Raw genomic sequence first — 22,332 nt, forward strand, 5'->3', positions numbered from 1 at the left:
CACCACACGAGGGACCTGGAACAGATGATCGCTAGTCTCCTACCAGAATCATTTCACTGTGCTTAAATGTTGTATCCGTGAGCAAAGCAATGTTCTCCGTCTCGCTGTGGCATCAGCTTGGAGAAAGAGCGGAACACAAAACTTTTTCACAGTGTTACGCACTATTACCACTCCACGTCTTTGCATTGAGAGATTAATCTAGATGATGTCGTGTGTCTAGGTCACGGCTTACTGTTTACAGATTGCGGAGGTGTTGCTCACAGAGTGGAAAGTGAAGATATTTTTTAACTTAAGGAATGGTGTGCAAGTTCACAGGATGCCGGAAGGCAGCGTTTCTTATTGACAACAGAGCACCCTCGCCAGAGCTGCGCGCAGAAAGCTCGACGTCGCATGTTGTGAGATCATCTGTGAGGGGTAGTGCGAAAGACAGCGTTTGCTAATAACATAAAATGCGGAAATTTGATTAGTTAACAGCAGTGAGAAGCGCTTCATCTCAGAGGGCACGGTACTGTTCCCCTGCTTAATGGTGTATTTAAACCAGCAGCTTATAAATCTCTTGGGGGTCTATAGGATAGTTAGTAAACGCAATTGTTATGGAGCATAAAAGTTTGATGGCATCCCTGGATGTTATGAAATAAAATAACACAGCTAGCGTAGCACAGTGTTTTCAGACACACAATTTCGTTTACTATAGCACGCTTTATACATGCTGCAATGGCCAGAAAAGACCATATGTTTATTTTGTCTGTCTGTCTGTGTGTGTGTGTGTGTGTGTGTGTGTGTGTGTGTGTGTGTGTGTGTGTGTGTGTGTGTGTATTTATGCTAATTACCAACACCAATTTCGTGTACATGACTACTATGCTATTTGATGATGCTTGGTAACTAACTACCCGTTTCCATTGTGCATATTAAAGTTACGTTTGCATTCCCAATCTTCTACCCCGCTGGGTGTTGCGAAATAGCCGGCCGCGGTGGCCGTGCGGTTCTGGCGCTGCAGTCCGGAACCGCGGGACTGCTACCGTCGCAGGTTCGAATCCTGCCTCGGGCATGGGTGTGTGTGATATCCTTAGGTTAGTTAGGTTTAAGTAGTTCTAAGTTCTAGGGGACTTATGACCTAAGATGTTGAGTCCCATAGTGCTCAGAGCCATTTGAACCATTTTTTGTTGCGAAATAACACGTTTTCCAACAACATTTTCGTTTACTATAGTTTGCGGTTATAAGCGATGGAGGGATAAGTTATAATGTTCGGAAAGACTGTATTTTCACCGTGTGTTTACATTTGCACTAAATACTGATGCATATTTCAGAGTGCCAGAAGGGATGTAACAATCGAAGAGAGGTTTTTCACACACACAAAAAAACACTGTATCACTGTCAAATCAAACCCCACATCAAAGCAAAACCACCACCTCTTTGTTACCACTAGCAACAAGTTACAATAGGCCATCAGAATGGAGAAGCCAGCACTAGGGTTAGGGGAGGGAGGAGGATAAAGATTGCATCTCCCAGCGTCCTCTACCTGTCTATTTGTAAACTTACTTAGTTGGCTCCCTGACATGTTGCTGAACACTTGCAGCTGCCTTCGCTTTTCTGGCTGAAGATTTTTATTACAGTAATTTTTTCGGTGTTTTGTTCTATTTCAGATATTAGCACTGTCTATAATTATCTAAAAGTGGGTGGTGTGGGGGGGAGCGGTGTTTCGTGACTATTTGGAAGGCGAGTGATGGTTACTCACGACAATTTAGAGTTCGTGATTGCTTTAGAAGATCTTGATGCATTTTCCGTCAATTGTGCCACCGTGACCTGTGAGTTTCGACCACCTAAGTTATTTGCCAGTTCAGTTATAAAATATGTTATCTTAGATATTTTCGTAATGGATGAGGTTTTCGAAGGCTGTATTGTGAACTAACTCTCAGCGAGTCCGCTGGGACAGCGTAATAGGACGAAGTCGCCAGAGAGCATCGTTTACAGAACGATAGTTGTAGAGTGTTTGGAGAAATAGGTGAGTGGTGTTTTCTAAGTTTTTTATCACAAGAATTGGGGTATGAAGACGAGGTTTTTGATAGCGGGTATTGGGGACTGCCTAACCGTGAGCTCGCACACCCTACATGCATCATGCATCACTCACTTAGCGGTTGAGTCCTATCACGCTGGCCGCCGCTGCGGACGCGGGCCCGGCAACTCCACGCGTGTTCGCGGTGCAGTCTATGCGCATTATGTACAAGGGCTTTTAGGGAGGATTTTTGAGTGAAGCAGTATTGTGAACATCTCTCATGTGATACTAAATCCAACAAACGAGAGGTTGGTTGGTTGGTTTGGGGAAGGAGACCAGACAGCGTGGTCATCGGTCTCATCGGATTAGAGAAGGACTGGGAAGGAAGTCGGCCGTGCCCTTTCAGAGGAACCATCCCGGCATTTGCCTGGAGTGATTTAGGGAAATCACGGAAAACCTAAATCAGGATGGCCGGACGCGGGATTGAACCGTCGTCCTCCCGAATGCGAGTCCAGTGACTAACCACTGCGCCACCCCGCTCGGTCAACAAACGAGCGACTAGAAATGTATCCAACGAGTTTAGGTATGAAGATATCAACAATGACAAGTGTCAAAGAGTAGCTTTGATCAGTGAAACACCCACTAGCTGAAGGACTGTGAAGGATGGGATAGGTCATGAGAAGCACCAAAGAGTAGCTTCGGCCAGCCTAACAAACTAGCTGAAGGGATACAGAGAACTTATTCTGGAAAACCTTAACATGAAATAACACTCGTTTAACGGATAATACTAGATATGACGAACAGGGACATGCACAGGAGATCATATTTCAGTGATACAAGTCTCCAGCTGGTGTAGGTATGAGGGAGGGATATGGGTATCAGCAGTCAGAAGCATTAAAGTGCAGGTTTATTCAACATGAGACTGATGTACTTCGCCAAGGACCACTTTGGAGTGTGGCAGAACACCCAGAACATTTGAATGTACACAGCTGTTGATCGTTCAGTTCTTCATCCATGACGAATAGTCAGGTATTTAGCTTTTGTTCTTGGGGGTCAGTCCTTTCAAGAAATTATTCCAGGCAGGCCAGTCTTTCACAGAAATACGTTTAATGGCTTGCAGGAAGCATCCGGTTCTTGAGTCTTTTGTACATCTGTGACTGATTTCTACATACTGGAAACAGTACATCACTGTCAGCAGATAGATCTCTTTGTGTTCCATCAGCAATAGGATAGAACAGGCCTGGAAGACCAGTATCCCCACCATAGGGAGAGGAAAGGAAGGGAGGAGTGAAAGTGGGAGGGAAGGCAAGTGTGGGATCCTGCCCACTTGTCTCTTATAGGGTGCCAGTAGTGAGACAACAGCGATGTCACCCCACATTGCATTGTTGCCAAATTTATTCAAGATGGCAGCGATAGATGTGGCAATGTTGCATTGACGTCATGGAGGGAAGTTCAGATTTTGGCGGGAAAATAGGTCAATTGGGCTACCTCTGCTATCCTAACCCCCTCCCCCCCCCAAAAAAAGGCAAGAAGTTCAAGTTTTGACAGGTAAAGAAGGCCACTTGGGCTACCTCAACAAAATGGTGGGAATATTTTGACGGGAAAATAGGTCACTTGGGCTACCTCCACTAACCTAAGTCATCCAACCAACACCTCTTCTCTGGAAGTGGTGGGAAAACAACTCACCTGTGCTGGGCTGCTGGATAGGATGGACACAAGTCTTTTTTTTGCATGCAGTGTTTATTTAAACAATTTGAGTTGTTGTAGGCAGTAGCTCAATCCAGTGTGCTCACCATGAGGTCCGGAGTCCAACTAACCTAGCACACAGTACTGCCACCAGAAAGAGCTGTCGTTCCTCTTGCGATGTAATCCAAGATCGCCATCTGGGGAAAAAACGGCAGGAAAATAATGCAGTCTCTGTCCTATTGCTGGGTGGGGGGAGGGAGGGAGTAGTGTACTTTATTTATTTTCAGTAGGACATTGGAACAATTTATTTAGGAACAGATTTCATGTAGTTTATTACACTGATGTGAAACACCAGCCCTGGCATATTTGGGGCAAAGTAAATAGTCTACAGACCTGAAAATTACTTGCAAATCACCGAAACAATACAGTACACTGACGTACAGACATGCAAACGCCTCGTAGACTGTCACAATAATTCATGTATAACGCTCTGCAAACACGCTCACTAATTATAAACTGTCGAAATAATGCACTGCACAGCCTACAGACCTGCAAACTACACGTAAATCACTGAAATACTGCAGTACACTGATGTAAAGGCACAAAAACAACTCGTAAATTGTCAAAATAATGCATGTATAACACTCTGAAAACATGCTCACTAACTGAAATAATCCATTACACAGCCAACAGACATGTTCGCAAAATAATACAACAGACATATTCACTATGAGTAAAACTGGCAAAATAATGCATGTATAACGCTCTGCAAACATGCTCACAACACTTAAACAGCTGAAATAATGCAGAGTACAAACACACACTGCATGTAAAAACGCTTTCAGACTATCTTTAAGAAATTCAATCGCAACATATCAGCGAACTGTTCCCTTCAGAGTTCCAAGACGGAATGATGACCGGATGTATTCTTTCTAACGATCCTAATGAGACAGCCCATCCCACATGCGAGAAACCTCTGGCTGCACATGTATTCACCTAGCCACCATGGCTGATGTGGCTTTTATAGCTGCGGCTCCAACACAGAACAAGATGCTTGCATAGCGGCTCACCCTCGCAGGCATGGCTGAAAAGTTGTCAGTGTTATGCTGACGTCTTATGTCTATGTAAATGAGAGCCAAGACTCCCTCTCAGAAATCATAAAGTGTCGCAGAACTAGTTAATGGTCGCTTTTGTTATTGTGGGAGCTTTCGTAATGTCTCAGCTTCTCTGCATGGAAGTTCTTGCCCCAACAGCCCAGAAAAATAGCGAATGCATTCTTCCTGATGCTCCTAACGAGGCAGCCTGTGCTACCCTTCCTGGAAATCGTGACGTCCTGCTTTCAATATAAGTCTCAGATATGGTAAACGTTCTCACCACTAAAAGCCTTCATCACGTGTCTGCACACCTGCAAGAACACCGTTATACATAAAAGCTCTCTTGTTGCTTGGAAAGAGAGCACTGTCTAAGCACAGACAGGAAAATCAGAACAATTATGCAAACAGAATTCGAAACACTGTCCTGCAAAAGAAAAAAATGGCTGGAATTTTCGGTGTCCTACAGCTGTTGGTCTGGAGATGTCCTACTGTGACGATGGTGGATGAGGGACAGCACCCCACCAGAGATGGAAGGTCTGCTTCAACTTGTCTTTGAACACTTGAACATCACATTACCCTCTAAACTTTCCATAGATACCTTGCCCCCCATCTTGATCGAACCATTCTGTAGAGGCTCCTATGTCCCAATCCAATGGATGTCTTGTGAATGAATGGTGCATTCTGATTGGCTCTTACTGAATTTACCTGCCAAATTACTGATGCTGTCATTGTGCCAGCACTTACCACCTTTTCTTCTGCAGATGAAACTTTCAGTGGCAAAACTATTTTGTACAGATCACCATATCGCATGGACAGTGAAACCCTGCAGAAGTGGTCTACAGATAATGAAATATGGGAAGACACTTCCTCAGTTACATTGCTCTGACACTGCCTGCAGAAGTGGTCTACAGATAATGAAATATGGGAAGACACTTCCTCAGTTACATTGCTCTGACACTGACGACGGAAGCTTGAATATTTCAGTGTGAAACTGATCTCCAACTACGTACTGTATCAATGAAGCAAACATGCAATTCGTATCCTACGCCATACAAAATCATCCTGCATATATCTAGTGACCATCAGACACTCGTACATTATAACGCAAAGACAGACAGGATAAGCACATGGATCGTATATAGTCCTCGCAGCACTAGATATTTCCCGTGAGGTTGGTAAGTCATCCTCTACAGCCAACAGTCACAAGCCATCTGTCCCCGCACACACACTGGCCCAATGAATGACCAGAGCACCACCAGCGGACTGAGGTCACTCTCCGAACTGTTGTACAAAGGCTGGGTTGGTTCCCCCTTGATACAAAGGTGGCACTGTTTCTGGTCCTGGCATGCTTGATTGCTTTCTACATCCATCTCCAGACTCCGGGATTACAAGAACACATGTGTTTTCTCATGGTTTCCCGGAATATCATACCATTTACGCGATACTTCTCGGTATCAAGCACATAGCAGTATGCTACCGATCATTTGCACAGTGTAATTCCGAAGGTATAGAGTGGAAATTATTTCTCTAGAAATCCGAAACTTGAGCGAGGAGCAGCATGCTGTAAACCACTGAGTAACTGGAAACTCATTCTGTCTATGAAGTATCTTTATATGAAAACCCGAAAAAATAGAGGAAACTGATGTTTCCGCTTGTGAATACCGATGTCGGTGATATAACAGATTTCAGATCATCCCTATAATTTACAAATTCAACTAAGATGCTTCTCATGTGCAGAGAACCAGCAAACGTGTCTTCCAACCATCTTTCACCTACCAGATGCACACACCACAATCGAAGTTCTCTCAATCAAATAAAGACAGGGAATGTGCAGAAGCAACAACCAGACAATTTAAATGGGAGGAAATAACGGTCCAGTGCAAACACACGTCCATATTGAATGTTCTCAAATTTCCATGGAGAGCACGTGTGATCATGAAGGCTGTTCAACACATAGTGAGTGATGATCATGAGGTCCCTTACTCAGAGGAGTGTAGGGAACGATGTAGGAGGCCCACACCGCCGACTAGCAGAGGTGGTTTGTCATTGCCTTCCTCCGTCCGTAATGGGGATGAATCATGATGATGAAGGCGACACAACAACACCCAGTCATCTCGAGGCAGGGGAAGCGAGAACGCTACCACAAGACCATGAGCTGTAGACATAGTGAGTATTGGTTCACTATTCAGCCATCTAGAGGGCGGCATAGTTAAGTCAGCTACATTCCTGCACCCCAGCCACTCTCTCCATTCAGACGGCTCCTGCTGTTAGCTGGAAACGTGAATAATTCCTGCCACAGGTCACCGCCACCACGTACTCCTTGCACACCAGACAGAATCATTCTAGGAAACCGGCCACATATATTCTATCACTGTACTTACAATTAAATATTACGATCGCAGTCTCAATTGGACGACATTCAGCAATGAGCGAATTATCGGAAATACCCCCTGCTGATGGCAGTGGCTCTGGAAATAGAAACATCTGTACCATTCTTATGACTTGACAGTAGTCCACATCAAATCTATACCTTCCTTATGACTAGACGTAGTCATTTTCTTTGCTTATGTTGGAACACACACATTATAAGCCTGATGCTCAAAGCGCATCCCCTACTACTAAGTATAATACTTCGCCAGTATCTGATTGCTGGCAATACGAAACAATACTGAGCGAAAATCAGCGGTGGGTGGCCATGTCTCATAAGTTTTTCTTGTGGGTGGTACCACGGTGTCTTAGAAAGAGAAACCTAGCTGTCTTTCGCCGGACTATATATTAAGAGACCAACAGCGCGGTTACACGTCACCGTCAGTGTAAGCTCATAACAAAATCACAGAATTTAGAAAGTGATTCGTCTAAGGAACATGGTTTGAAACTGGTATTTGCAACTCCCTCATGCCGCCACTACATATTTCTCCAGTACATGTAATGTATTCTGTCTCTATGCCGTGTCAGAGGTTCTGCGATATATCCACTGGGTTATAGTTGATGGTTGATTGCTCATGAAGGCTGACTGAGGTCGTAAAAAATGTACACTAGCTTTTCAGATCTCTAGTGCTACGCTTTTTGGTAGAAATGCTGTCTGTGGTTTGGAATCAAGTCTTTCCATTCAAGCACATACCCGTGATGGATCCTATGGAGAAGTCTTAATGATTACTGTTATTAGTGAATCATATTTCTGGCACTCTCATATCTCGAAACGAGTCATCTTCTCGAACCCATCTGCTACAATAAAATTCGAATGTTGCTTTAGATAGCCCCTATGTATCTTGCAACTGCTCCTCAGACTCTGCACTGCCATCCCTGCAGCTTCGCACGTGTGATCATTCCGGTTTAAGTTGGAATTGAGCAGACGTCAGAGAGACCTATATCTGCCACAATCTGCAGCCCGTGTAGAAACAGGCTAAGCTGAGTTAGTGCGACAGGACCGTGTTTTGACCATTTGATGGAAATGGGAACATGTCGTGTATGATGTGTAAGGTCAGTGCCAAAGGAAACCCATTCATGCAACATGAGGTAGTATAAAGGCAGTACGAACAGTTATGGCGGTATTTCTAATTGGGAAAATCAGGAAGACTCAATGTCATACACCTACTACAGTCCGAAGCAGATCCACGTCCCTCAGAGTCCATTCCCGTCTATCACCCCAACATACTATCATCGTTATTCTGTACCATCCAAAAGAGAAAAATTACGAACTGTAAAAGCTTCACCAACTTCATCCAGTAGAGAACTCGACAAGATTTTTACCACATCTTTCTCTCCCTATATATCGAAAATGACACGTGGAGTGGACACGCGGTTCCAGGCGCCATGGCGCCACGGACTGCACGGCTCCTCCTGTCCGAGGCTTGAGTCCCCCCTCGTGCGTGGGTGTGTGTATTGTTCTTAGTATAAGTTAGTTTAAGTAGTGTGTAAGTCTAGGGACCAAAGACCTCAGCAGTTTGGTCCCTTAGGAATGCACACACACACACACACACACACACACACACACACACACACACACACACAGATATATATCGAAAACAAATACCGTTTGCATGCCAGATTCGAGCGCATGTGGCGATCCTATTAAATATACAGGTATTAATACATTGGAGCAGGTGGCCACTGACGAAGTCGCTTGCACAGACCAGTGTAAAGTGTCAACGCCCTTACTGTAGGAGGAGGATGACGACCGTATCCCACAGACTACACTGACAGTCGCAATGTTTGAAACATCGTTTTTTCTGCTATAACACGCTTTGTACACTGTCATACATTTTGTTTTTAATGCCATGACTTCGAAGTCTGTGTCAGGTTCTACACTGACATTAATATCTTCTGATCCACTGCCTCTCACAGAAAACTAGACAACACACTGTTGTTACTGCTGCTACCACATCTCTCTCTCTCTCTCTCTCTCTCTCTCTCTCGCACACACACACACACACACACACACACACACACACACACACACACACACGTACTGGATGATTTTAAATATGAGAGAGTTACAACATAAAGAAACTGAAAGAGTTTTGCGGCGTTGTGGAGCATTTCCAAACTGCTGTCCGAAGGTGATTGATGACCTCTACATTTAAACTCATCTGTCGCAGTGATGGGGTAGCTGATGACTCTGCGTTTTGTTTCGATTGATTCCTCATATTGCAGTCATGTATGCGATCACTGTTTCAGTGCTAGCCATCCCCATAACGTGTTGCCCCTCCACCAAAACTCTTTCTCCATCTCAAACAAGCAATGTCAATCAATCATTATATGGTAATCAACAGCATAACAGTGGTCGAATGGGATGGAAAAGGTACTGTCGATGTACTGTAATAATAAGTATCACAGTTGATAGTGTGAACAATTTTAACAATTTTACAGTAATTTCAACACCGACCAATGATGTGACAGCATGCTTACCATTTTCAGTATCACCGCTAAACTGGGCCTCCTCTCCTTTGCAAGTACCATTGCGAGTGGAGATAGATGACTGTGCAGTACGTCCATTCATTACTAATTCGTGAACATATACATCATCTAAGTATACCGGACAGTGATCTACATATTTCTAGCACCTCGAGCATAGTGCGTAACTTCCGATCTTTCTCTACGCGGACGGGAGTCAGAGACTGAAAGATCCTCTCGCGCGACTAACCCACCCTGCAGCACCGTTACCGATTTAATCTGCAGCTGACCAGAAGTAGACCGCTACATTCCGCTTCTCGTGAATGAATGGAGCTTGCCGAGTCCATAACTGGTGTTCTGCACCCACCCAAGTGCACAAGATTTCTCCAGATGCACGCATTTTGAGGAGGTTAGCACCCGTTATTGGTGAGTAGTAGTAGCTTTGAAAGTGTTCTGATATAGTAGCAGACAGTTAAGAAGAACAAGAAACAGTTGGTTTTTATGCATGATGAAGCTCCAGACAGATGGAGTTCGAAGCATTTTACGTAAATCAACTACACTATTAATTCTAAAGTATTGTTGTAGTGTCTGGGATCTGGTAAGAGAGAACATAAACACACGCACGCCTAAGGCTACACGGTTTGCACTTAAAACAGGCTATAATATTTGATTGCTTCTGTTTCTGACCTATTAGTCGTATAGAATATAATGCTGTTAATATTCCAGTGTAAGAAATATGTTTGCAGCGCATGACATACATCCTTCTTGCAGGTTTCTCCACGATAAGCTATGGTAACAAACTGTAAAATGAAAAAACTACTTCCTTAAAATATGGATTCTGTTTGATATATGCCAATGTAGCTTTTCCAGAGATGTATAGCATCCAGTGTTCACATCCGATTGTGGTTCAGAAATTATGCTATGCTCACATCAGTTCTATATAAAACGATCGTTAGTAACAGAGAATACAACTTACAAGGAAACAGGTAAACTCATAGCAGAGGCATTTCACACGTGAAATTACACGTCTGCCACCACTAACTCTGTAAACAGGACATCTGCCAAGCAGATGTATACACAGGGATTGCAGTGCCTTACAAACACCTTTCGCTAATTTAGAATCACCTTAGTTATGAAACTGAAGTCCTCTTGCTGTCGCATACTCGTTCTCATGTACAAGAATGGTTCTGTGCCAACCAGAAGACATGCAAGTACTTCCTCAATTTCCCTGCATTTCGGTGTATTTTCCCTCAGTTTATACTTATTTTCCGTCATTTTTCGTAATTCTATCGGTTTTATGTCACTTCTACTCATGTGATCATGACATCACTTCTTGGTCCATGTTCTAAAATTGCTTGTAAATGTAGCACAGCTGCTAACACGTAGCGCAAATGCACCATTTTTCTGGTCAGTCGGCATAGTATAGCACTGTAATCGATTGCATCCAGTCGCCTCCACCCACATATTCTACATTCGCATTGCATTTACTCTGTTTTCTGCATGTCTGTATATGTGCATGTGTCACGGATGCAGGACATAGGAGCCTCTACAGACTGGTTTGAATGAGATGGGAGCAAGGCATATACGGAAAGTTTAGAGAGTAACGTGATGTTCAAGTGTTCAAAGACAAGTTGAGGCAGACCACCCATCTCAGACGGGATGCTGTCACTCATCCACCATTGTTGCATTAGGATATCTCCAGTCCAACAGCTGTAGGTCACCAAAAATTCCAGCCATTTTTCTCTTCTGCAGGGCAGTGCTTCGAATTCTATTCGCATAATTGTTCTGATTTTCCCGCCTGTGCTTAAACAAGAAAGCTTTTATGATTGACAGTGTTTTCGCAAGCGTGCAGATACATGATGAAGGCTTTTAGCGGTGAGAATGTTTACCATTTCTGAGACTTATGTTGAAAGCAGGATGTCACGATTTCCAGGAAGAATAACACAGGCTGCCTCGTTAGGAGCATTGGGAACAATACATTCAGTGTTATTCTTGAATATTTTCATAAAAATCTCCTGTTTGAGCAAGAATTTCCACGCAGACAAGCTGAGACATCACGAAAGCTCCTACAATAACAAAAGCGACCGTTAACTAGTCCTGCAACACTTTACAATTTCCGAGAGGAAGACTTGGCTCTTATTTACATAGACAGGAGACGTTACTATAACACTGACAATCTTTTAGCTGCATCTGTGAGGGTGAGCCACTATGCAAACATGTCACTCTCCTCTGGACACGCAGCTATGAAAGCGACATCAGCCGTTGTGGCAAGGTAAACAACACCCCATGGAGAGCCACCGTGTAGAGTAAATTTGGCAACAATACAGAGTAGCATCATTTCATCCTTGCCCCACTACTGCTCTGGGTAGTCAAATTATTGGGTCGAATAGTCGAATTCTACAAACCAGTTGCTAAGAACTGTGACCCGATAACATGCCACATTGTCATTCATAAAAATTCCATCGTTGTTTGGGAACATGTCCATGAATAGTTGCAGTGGTCTCCAAGTAGAAAAATAAAACCATTTCCAGTCAATAATCAATTCACTTGGACCAGAGAACACAGTCCATTCTATGTAAACACAGTGGACACCATTGTGGAGCCACCACCAGCTTGTGTAGTGGCTTGTTGACAGCTTGTGTGCATGACTTCGTGGGGTCTGCACCACACTCGAAGCCTACCGTCGGCTCTTACCAACTGAAATCGGGACTCATCTGACTAGGCCACGGTTTTCCAGTCTTCTAAGGTCCAACCAATATGGTCACAAGCTGAGGAGAGGTGCTGCAGGCTGTATCGTGCTGTTAGCTGCTGCCACAGCCCATTAACACCAGATTTCGCTGCACTGTCCTAACGGATACGTTCGTCATATGTCCCACATTGGTTTTCTGTGGTTATTTCATGCAGTGATGATTGTCAGCACTGACAACTCCATGGGCACTACAGATCTGCTTCGTTAAGTTAAGACCGACGGCCACTGCATTGTTCATGGTGAAAGGTAATGCCTGAAATTTGTATTCTCGGCACACTCTTAACACTGTGGGTCTCAGAGTATTAAATTCCATAACAATTTTCAAAACGGAATGTCGGACGCATCTAGCTCCAACTACCATTCCCTGTTCAAGGTCTGTTAATTCTCGTCATGTGGCCATAATCACGTCGGAAACATTTCCACATTAATCACCTGGGTACAAATCACAGCTTTGCCAATACCCCTCCCTTTTATACCTTGTGTACGCTATACTATCGCCATCTGCGTATAGATTTCCCATCACTTGAGTCGCCTCAGTGTATATCGGAAAATCTTATGTCGCTAAGTTGTAGTGTCCAAAGTGTCTGGTTTATCACGGCTTTAACCGAAGAGATATGAGAAGGCAAATTTAAACTTTCTTTGCAGCGCAATATTTCCGGCTAGTCTGCCTTTATTTATGTTGCATTGATAGCTCATGTTGGAAGTTTTAGCCTACTCATTGTCTTTTGGGGGGGGGGGGGGGGGGGGTGATGCGCTTCAAAAACGCTGTTTCGAATGAGACTGTTTTCGAAGCATTCATAGAAAACAGTATTTGTAAAGGAACTGTCGAATGTACACTATTTTCACCTTTTCACAAAAATCGCCATCTTTTGAACGAATCTGCAGATGACAGGAAAATAGTAGGTCAATGAAATTTTGTATTCCGTGTGTTGCGCTACCGATCTATTCTGTATCAAGTTTCACGTTCGGCGCGTATTGACTCTACGAGATATAAGAATCCAAAGTTTACCCCTTGTGGCCTTTAGTAAAGTCTCAACCGAAGATGTAAAAAATGCTATTTTGATCTTAAAAAACAAAAACTCCGCAGGATAGGATCAAGTGTCCACTAAAGTAAATTTGTCTACAATAAAATTGCACCCTCTCTATCTTTAACAAACAATCAGTCATCTGAACAAACCAACTTTCCTAATGTACTGAAGTATGCAGAGGTTAAACCATACACAAAAAAGAATCGGCGGCCTTGTGGCTGAGCGGTTCCAAGCGCTTCAGTCTGGAACCGCGCGACGGCTACGGTCGCAGGTTAGAATCTTGCCTCGGGCATGGATGTGTGTGATGTCCTTAGGTTAGTTAGGTTTAAGTAGTTCTAAGTTCTAGGGAACTGATGACCCTAGATGTTAAGTCCCATAGTGCTCAGAGCCATTTGAACCATAAAAGAATCAAGGGAGGGTATGGGAAACTACCGTCCTATCTCTATCCTCCCAGTATTATACAATGTATTTGAAAAAATAGTTGCAAATACAAGACAATACAGAACATTTTTTTCATGCCGGGATTTTAGCGTCCAACTTTCGATTCAAATTAGCTAGCTAACATTGTTAGTATGCGTTGGATAAGCAAATACACTTTTGCGGGCGGTTAAAACCATGGTCTAATGACCACAGTTTAAACAGTTTTTTTTCCAAAATCAGGTCGAAAATACTACCGCATTCTTTACCTTTTTACAAAACTATCAAATTTGCACTTAATTTGAACAATATTGGAAACTGCTATGTGAATGAGACTTCATGTTTGGGGAACTTGTGTTGTTTGGTTACTACATTCCAAGTTTCACGCTCATCATACCTTCACTCCCTGAGATGAAAAAAGCCAAACTTTAAAATTTTTCGCGCGATTTTGTCCAAAATTTTCTGACTGGATATGGCTCGTTAATTTTTTTCATTATTATTCTTAAGAGAACACATACATTTGTACAAGATGGCCAGATTCCATTTCTTTCAACAAAATATGATATCTCAACTCCCCCAAAATTCGTGGTCGCTCTGCACAGAGTCGCGGATGGAGTCATCCAAGTGATTGTGTTTCAGCCAGTATTACTTCGACGAACGGTAAACTTTACCAGTTTTCATCGGGGACATGTGCGAATGTTCACGTAAAATTTCGTCACAGTCGGTGGTGTTCAAGCAGGAAAATGTTCCAAAATTAGGCGTTTTGACATACAATAACGCAATGGCATCAAAGTCGAATAAGTGTTTTTAAACTTTAAATCCTGTTTTGTCATTTTGAGGAGCAGTAATGTGGCATTTTGATTGATATCCAGCAGGATTTTAATTCAAATTCCGACCTTTTTCTCCTATTTTATTATTTTTTTTTTTCAATTTTTTTCATGTTCAGCCTAACATTATGGGAGTATCAATACATTATTTTTGCGAATATTTTCTAGCTGTATTTACAATCCACTGTATACCCTGGATTTAATCATTTTGAACATATGAGGATATAATTTCATATCAATGACTCAAAAAGGTGAGATCTATTTGCATATTAATAATGTAAAGAGACTTAGGCTACTTTGCATATATTGTTGAAATATGCTTACCAATTAGATACCAAAGTAACCTATATACTTTAAAAGAACTAAACATATAACTATCAATCTTTTAAGGGGCTCCGGAACACCCTATACTTGCAATGTTAAAATAACGCTTATAAATTACATCTTTCCTCACAAAGTATTTGAGGTAGGAAGTTGAACTTTTTACAGATTATTTATTGGAATATGGGCTACAACTTAACAGAGGGATTTTACAAAATTTTAGTTCAGTTATTAAAGATGATTTTTTTTCAATTGTAATGAAAATTCACAACATTTTTTTGCAATTTTTTATTTATATATTCAAAAATATACAGTTTTTTGGAAAAAGGCTGTGTTAAATTATGCAGAAGGTACTGTGTAACATTTACTGAAAGTTTGAAACAAATATGTTTGGAAGATCCTTAGAAAACATGTAATTAGTATGAGAAAATAAAAGTTTTGGGAATCGAGCGACAAAGATTGGATTAACTTTTTAGTGCATTCCAGGTGCATAGGATGGATTATCTTCATCCTCTGCAAACTCCTCCTCCAGCTTCCTCTTGTTCCTCCTCCTGTTTACTCTTGCTTGTATTTCTAGACTCTTTACAGCCCTGTCTGCAGCCCGAAGGCGTTCCTTGTCTAAAGCAAGCATCGCTCGTACCATGTTAGAATGTTATTATTTACAGTAATAACACATACCTTTGGCTTTCCAACATTTCTCCATTTCTTAAAATCCTTCAGAGGATTTCTAATAACTTTACGTTTACTCATTATTATACTTCAACAAAACAGAGACTCAAGAAACAGAATTAATTACGAATATTTTCGAGATAACGACAGAGTAAATAAACATGAAACAATCGACAATCACACCAGCGATATATATTGAACCATCACAGGTTAGCCACAACACATACTTTATCTCACATCACTAAAATGTACCTGATGAACACGGACGTTAATAATAACACCATTTGACAGCAGTTTAACAGCGCCACAGTGGGTCACGCCCATGTAGAACACATTTCAAAAAAAATTTAAAAATAGTTGTAGTCTTCGGAATTGAATAAATTATATATCTATTAAAAGGTAATAGTCTGCAGATTCAGAAAACGCAAAAAAGTAAAAATTGAACTTTTCGTGATTTTGAGCCTTTCCGGAGCCCCTTAAGAGACAATAAGTTTTTTGTACTTCTTGTCAAATTTAGTTCTTGGGGCATGACACATTTGAAACTCACTGAATCTGTTGTATCGAAACTCATAAGTTTTGAATCACACTCTCTTTTGGAAAAAATTCTGTGGACACCTATGTGAGGGAGTGACCAGCCAGTCTTTCCCAACTCTATTCCTCTATGTTCTCTGAAGAAGGAACTTACAGTTCCAAAAGCTAGGAATATTTTTAGGTGCTTTTTGTATGTCTATCAGCAAAACTGGAATTTTTCTTGCAGCAAGTATGTATTGGAACTTGAGAGTTTTCTCAAGTGAATTATCCTTTTGGTTCAAAGCATATTGTGTAAGGGAGATAACCCTACATCTTATAGAGATCTCATGAAGAATTTTGGAGTTGTACCCAGTACATTTACTCCTTAACAGTTTTTTCTGCGCACAATAAAAATCAGTTTCAGATGAACTGTGTTTTTTACAGTTACAATATGAGACACAAATAATTTTTGTGTAGACTTCATCTCCTTGTCTAGGGTTCAGAGTGAAGCAATGTACAAAGGCGCATAGCTCCTATCTAACATAAAGCAATAAATTAGGACTCACTGTCATTTCAAAGGAAAATTATATGACTATATATACTATGCACTATATGATTATATATACTATTATATGACTATCTAAATTCAAAGATTGAAAATCCCTGTTAGCTGCATGGAAAATATCATGTTTGTAACTATGCTACATGGGAACTGAGAAGTAGTTGTGTGTCACTTGATTTGATTTCAGTTTGATCCTGTATCAATTGACAGTTTACAACAAGTGTATATGTAATATGGGAGATGCAAGAATAGATACTATTCTGTGTCACTTGTTTCCTAAAGAGTCTCTCTGAACCTAGTGATAGAAAAGAAGAATATTTATTAATTTAATTTGTTAGGTGAACTCTAACACTGTAGTATTCCTTTCCACTATGTAGTATTTAAGTTTTTGTGTACACGTATGCTATTTACAGGATCCTACAGGTTTTTGGGTGTATGTCTCATTGATGTGATACCTGAGTAATGTGATACTTTTTCAAGGGTTGGCAATGGTTGGGGTTGGCAACTGTTGTTACGGATGTAGGCAATCACTTTCTTTTAAAAGTAGCAATGTAATTGTGTAAATTTTCAGCTACCAGTAGAAGTTATAGAAGATTTTTAACATAACTGAGGAAGCAACAACTTGTTTTCAAACTGGCAGCTTTCTTTATAATTTACTATAGCCTATTACATTTAGATGATGGAAGCAAAAATAGTATAAAACATCATAGTGATAATCTGTTCTTAATGCACTGTACAGATTAAGATTTTATGAGTTTCTTGTTTTCTGTTATTGTATATCATGACTTATTCTACATCCCTGATGATTGTCCTTCTTGGTGGAATCTATGGAACATTAGAAATGAATGACCATATTGTAAATCATGCCAGTGAAGTGATTAGCTGAAATAGTCTCCATGTTACAGATGCATGCAATTAGAGCATATAAATAATAGTAAAAAAGTGTTCTTAATGACTAAAAGCACAGTGTATCTACATTTTTCTGACAAACTAACTGAATTAGCCTCTCTTTGCCTGGTGTGACAGTACTTCATGGAGATGCTCTGAAATGGAGGTGCTATTTTTTGATACGATTTTCTAAATGTGCTGTTGCAGGAGCTAAGTGAACTGCGATGCTGTGGCTGCCGGTTGGTGTCATTGTCTTCTGTGCCAGCACTGCCACAGTTGCGCCTACTTGATCTATCAGATAACCTGCTACAACAGAGAACATTCCCAGCAGCAGAGGCCTCACGCCTCTGGCCAGAGCTGCGGGAGCTGTCACTTGCAGGAAATGGACTGACGTCAGTACCAGTGACAGCACTGCCAGAACACCTTGGCACCATGTCACTGGAACGTAATGAGCTGGCTGGGCTGGGTGCACTCAAACTGCCCTCGTGGCTGCGTGAGCTGGACTTGTCTAGCAATCCACTTGCATCTTCTGCTGTTATTCAACTTCTACAGGTCTGCATGTCAGCTTCACATACTGCACAGAAAATCATAAATGTCTTCTTAGAGGTCTGGCTAGAAAAAGCAGTATTTTATGGCTTTTATTTTCATTCTCTATTTTCAAGGGTTAATTATTTATGTGTAAGACAGGGTCCAGTCATATTAATACAACCATCACCCACATTATAGGTCAAAGGGCAATAACCATTCACAGACAGCAGGAGGCAGCACTAGTAATGGAAGGTACATAAAGCGTGTTGTGGGAAAGCAGAAATCAGTGCAGTTATTGTCGTAATATGGAATTGAAGCTTTCTATCTGATGTCCAAAAGGGCATGAATGATGGCTTTCGGCCAAGGTTGGAAGCATTTGCTAAACAGATAAGTATGTAAACTGTTCATGTGCTGCCAATGTTAAAGCATACCAAGCATACCAAAATGGTGTTATCCAAAAGTGGTGCTGAGGCAACTGGTGCTCTGCAGGCCATAGACGACAGGACTAAATGACAGCTGCAGAGATGTGTATGGATGATACACATGCAACTGTTAAGCAACTGACAACACAGATGAACCTTGGGTTACCAAAATGTCTCCTTAATGGCCATTCAGCAAACATTGTTGCATATGGGCCTCCTCAACAGGCACCTGGTTCAAGCATCCTTGTTGTCTGCTGTTCATTGGTGATGAAGGCTGGAATTTGCATGCCGTGGCATGTACAAAGTCTGTTCAAAAAATTTCTCAACTTTGTCCACAAAATTTTTCTATACTTACCTTTTACTCACTGTGCATTGTCTCCTTCGAAATACTCTGCTCAAAAATTCATACACCACTCTAACGCCATTTCCACTTCTGGAAGCAGGCGTGGTACGCCTCTTGCTGAATCACGCAAAGTGCCGTCCATGAATTTTCTTTTTTTTTTTTTTTTTTTTTATCTATCATTGCAAATATTCTTCCTTTCAACAGGGTTTTCAACATTGGGGAAAAAAAACCATGTGTGCAGGAGCCAGGTCTGGAGACTTGTTCTCATTTGCACGATCCGAAAGCTCTTCACAGATTGCGAGGCAAAGGGCTTCCTGGTCTTGACTCATGTGCTGGTGGCACATGATGCATTCCCAGACGCAGTGTCAGGATTTCATGACATGATCCAACTGAAATGTTAATTCTTCTGAAATCTCTCAGACAGTGAGTCTTCAATTGGCATCCATGATTTCATTGACATTTTTGATATGAGCATCATCGGTAGATGTCAAAGGGTGTCCTGAACGAGAGTCGTCTTTAACTTCTGTCTGGCCATTTTTAAACCATGTGAACCATTTGTAATGCCAAGTATGGCTTAATTACTCATACCTGTAGGCTTCCTGCATTATTTGGTATGTATCTGTAGAGGTTTTCTTGAGTTTCACACAAAATAATGCACTCTAACTCTGCCGTCTCAGAATTCGCAAACTATGTGACACAATATTCTACTCAGTGCAGCACTGAGCAATAACTAACAGACATACAACAATGAAATGTGTGACAGTTACACATTAAACACAGGTGTGTGCAGGGATGCCAATCAGAGATCACTCCAACACACCATTGTCACGAAATTATGAATGGTCTAGAATTTTTTGAACAGACCTTGTATAGACCTGCAACAATAATTGGAAAGTTCCAGGCTGGAGGAGGGAGTGTTATAGTCTGAGAAATGCTTTAGAGACATTCTCAGGGTGATTTAATCATTCTGGAAGGCACTCTGGATCAACACAGCAGGCATCTGTCCTTGGGGACCATGTTCACCATACATGCAATTTGTTTTCCTTGACATGGAGGCATCGACCAGCAGTGCAATTTAACATGTCACACTATTCACAGTGCATGTGCATAATTTGAAGAATACCAGCGTGAGTTTCCTATACTCCTGTGAGCACCAATCTCCCTTGATATAAACCTATTTGAGAATCTGTGGGACCACTTTGATCCGGCTGGTTGTGTCATGAAGTCTCAGCTGAGAAATGTAACACAGCTGGCCATGGCACTGGAGATGGCATGTCTTGACATCCCTGTTGGTATCTTCCAGATCCTCATTTACTATCTTCCTGCATGTCCCACATTGGAAAAGGTGATTACTGGTGCTTTTGTCAGATAGTCACATTAATGTGACTGGGTAGTGTGTATAAGCTTAAAATTACTCCAGCTTCAGTGTATCTGATTATCCACTTAACATACAAAATAATAGCTTTCATAAGTAAGGTTTATGGTTGCTTAATAAATTACATACAATATTTCAACATTAAGTCTTACAAATCAATTATAGTATTGATAAAGCAGCACTGTGGTTATGGCTGACTTGGTTTTATGCCATAATGTTATATTCAGTTGCTGTAACTTAAGTGATTTGTTGTTCATTTAACTTGAAAGGTTTACACAATGTCATCTGATCTATTTAAGTCATTGTCATTCATTTGTGGCAATCTTAATGTATTTCACAAGTTATCACAAGACTTTACGTTAAAAGATTCTGCTTTTAAACAAAGTGCATGGTATAGGAACATGGCACTGTTGAGACCAGTCTGGTGTAGACAGAGAGAGTTTGTGTATGGTGCACGATGATGTGGGAAAGTGAACCAGGAAGAGAGATTGGAAGGAGGAAGATACAGACTGATGAGTGGAGAGGGTGAGTGTAGAATGAGTGAAATGTGGGCATGGGACCTGGAAAGGCAGATATGGGACAGGGTAAAAAAAAAAAAAAAAAAAAAAAAAAAAAAAAAAAAAAAAAAAAAAAAAAAAAAAAAAAAAAAAAAAAAAAAAGTGAAATTGAAGACTGTATTGTATACACAATTGCTGTCTACATAATTAGAGAAGTTTGTATTGTGGAGGGGGAATCTTGAGGGCATAGGTTGCGAAGCAGCCATTGAAGTTGAGTGTGTTGTACACAGCAGCATTTTCTGACATATGGTGATCAGCTCTGCTCATGTCCATAGATTCGTGGTGGCCATTTGTTTGGGTGGATATCTGTGATGCTTATGTGCACATAAAAGCCTGGGCAAAAGTTACAGCAGAGCTGGTGTATGAGGTGTGTTCAAAAAGAAACCAAACTTTTGCTGTATCAGATATATTGCTTATTTTACAACATTTTAAGCACTATCCCCTTCATAATAGTCCCTTCTACTGGCTATACACTGTTCCTATCATTTCTTTCAATTCTGGAATGCCTTGTGGAACACATTTTGTGGGATGGCACACAGGTTTCTTGTTGCATTATACTGTATCTCCTCAATGGTTTGGAAATGACATTCTTTCTACATGTTTTTCAGTTTTGGAAACAGGAAAAAGTCTGCTGGGGCTAGGTCAGGAGAATACGTTGAATGAGACACAATGGGAATGTGGTGTTTTGCTAGACAGCCACAGACAAGGAGTGACTAATGAGCTGGCACATTGTCATGATGCAACATCCAACTCTGGTTTTCCCACAGTTCAGGCCTCTTCCTGCACACAGCATCCCTCATGCCTACTAGGATTCCCTGGTAGACTTCCATGTTTACCATCTGACCATGGAGGACATCCTTCCCCCTGTCCCCACCACCACCACCACCAACACTGTGATGACAGAATCTTTGTTTTACAGCGTCATAGCTGTACAGCCATGTCTCATCACCTGTTAAGACGTTTGTAAGAAAGTTTTCATAGTCATTAACAGCAGAAAGCAGTTCCTTGCACATTTAAACGCAGGTCTGTTTCTGATCTTCAGTCAACTGACGCAGTATGAATTTTGCACTGACACAACACATCTCAAGTTTTTCACACCCAATTTGATGACATGACCCTACTCTGATGCCTGCCTCCTCAGCAACTTCCCGAACAGTTAAGTGATGATTTCTGAAAATCACAGCACAAACGCTCTACACATGGCCATCATCTGTTGATAAGGAAGGACGTGCAGACTTGGAATCATCACAGACCGACATTCTGCCCTGCTGAAAATATTTAAATCATTCGTAGCACTGCGATGTTGGATCATACAGAGACAATGAAATTGAAAGTGAACATAATACAGTATTGGAAGGGTGCTAAACTAAAGACGAATTTCTTTTGCCACCTGTGAATTCCTTGAATAAAACATGTGATCAAAGTGATAAAGACAGATGTGTGGAGACTGAATCTTTAGCTAGAGGGTCT

The 22,332-nt window shown here is 41.4% G+C and overlaps 1 protein-coding gene across 1 annotated transcript in view; it reads left to right on the forward strand.

The window, feature by feature from the left end:
- Positions 1-22,332, forward strand: part of LOC126155883 (uncharacterized) — a 97,716-nt gene that overhangs the window by 17,640 nt on the left and 57,744 nt on the right. Inside the window, exon 3 of the mRNA XM_049916259.1 lies at positions 17,845-18,189. Coding sequence (XP_049772216.1) covers positions 17,845-18,189 — 345 coding nt within the window. The remainder of the gene's footprint in view (positions 1-17,844; positions 18,190-22,332) is intronic.

Source organism: Schistocerca cancellata, chromosome 2 (genome assembly GCF_023864275.1).
Source record: "Schistocerca cancellata isolate TAMUIC-IGC-003103 chromosome 2, iqSchCanc2.1, whole genome shotgun sequence".
Lineage (NCBI taxonomy): Eukaryota > Metazoa > Arthropoda > Insecta > Orthoptera > Acrididae > Schistocerca > Schistocerca cancellata.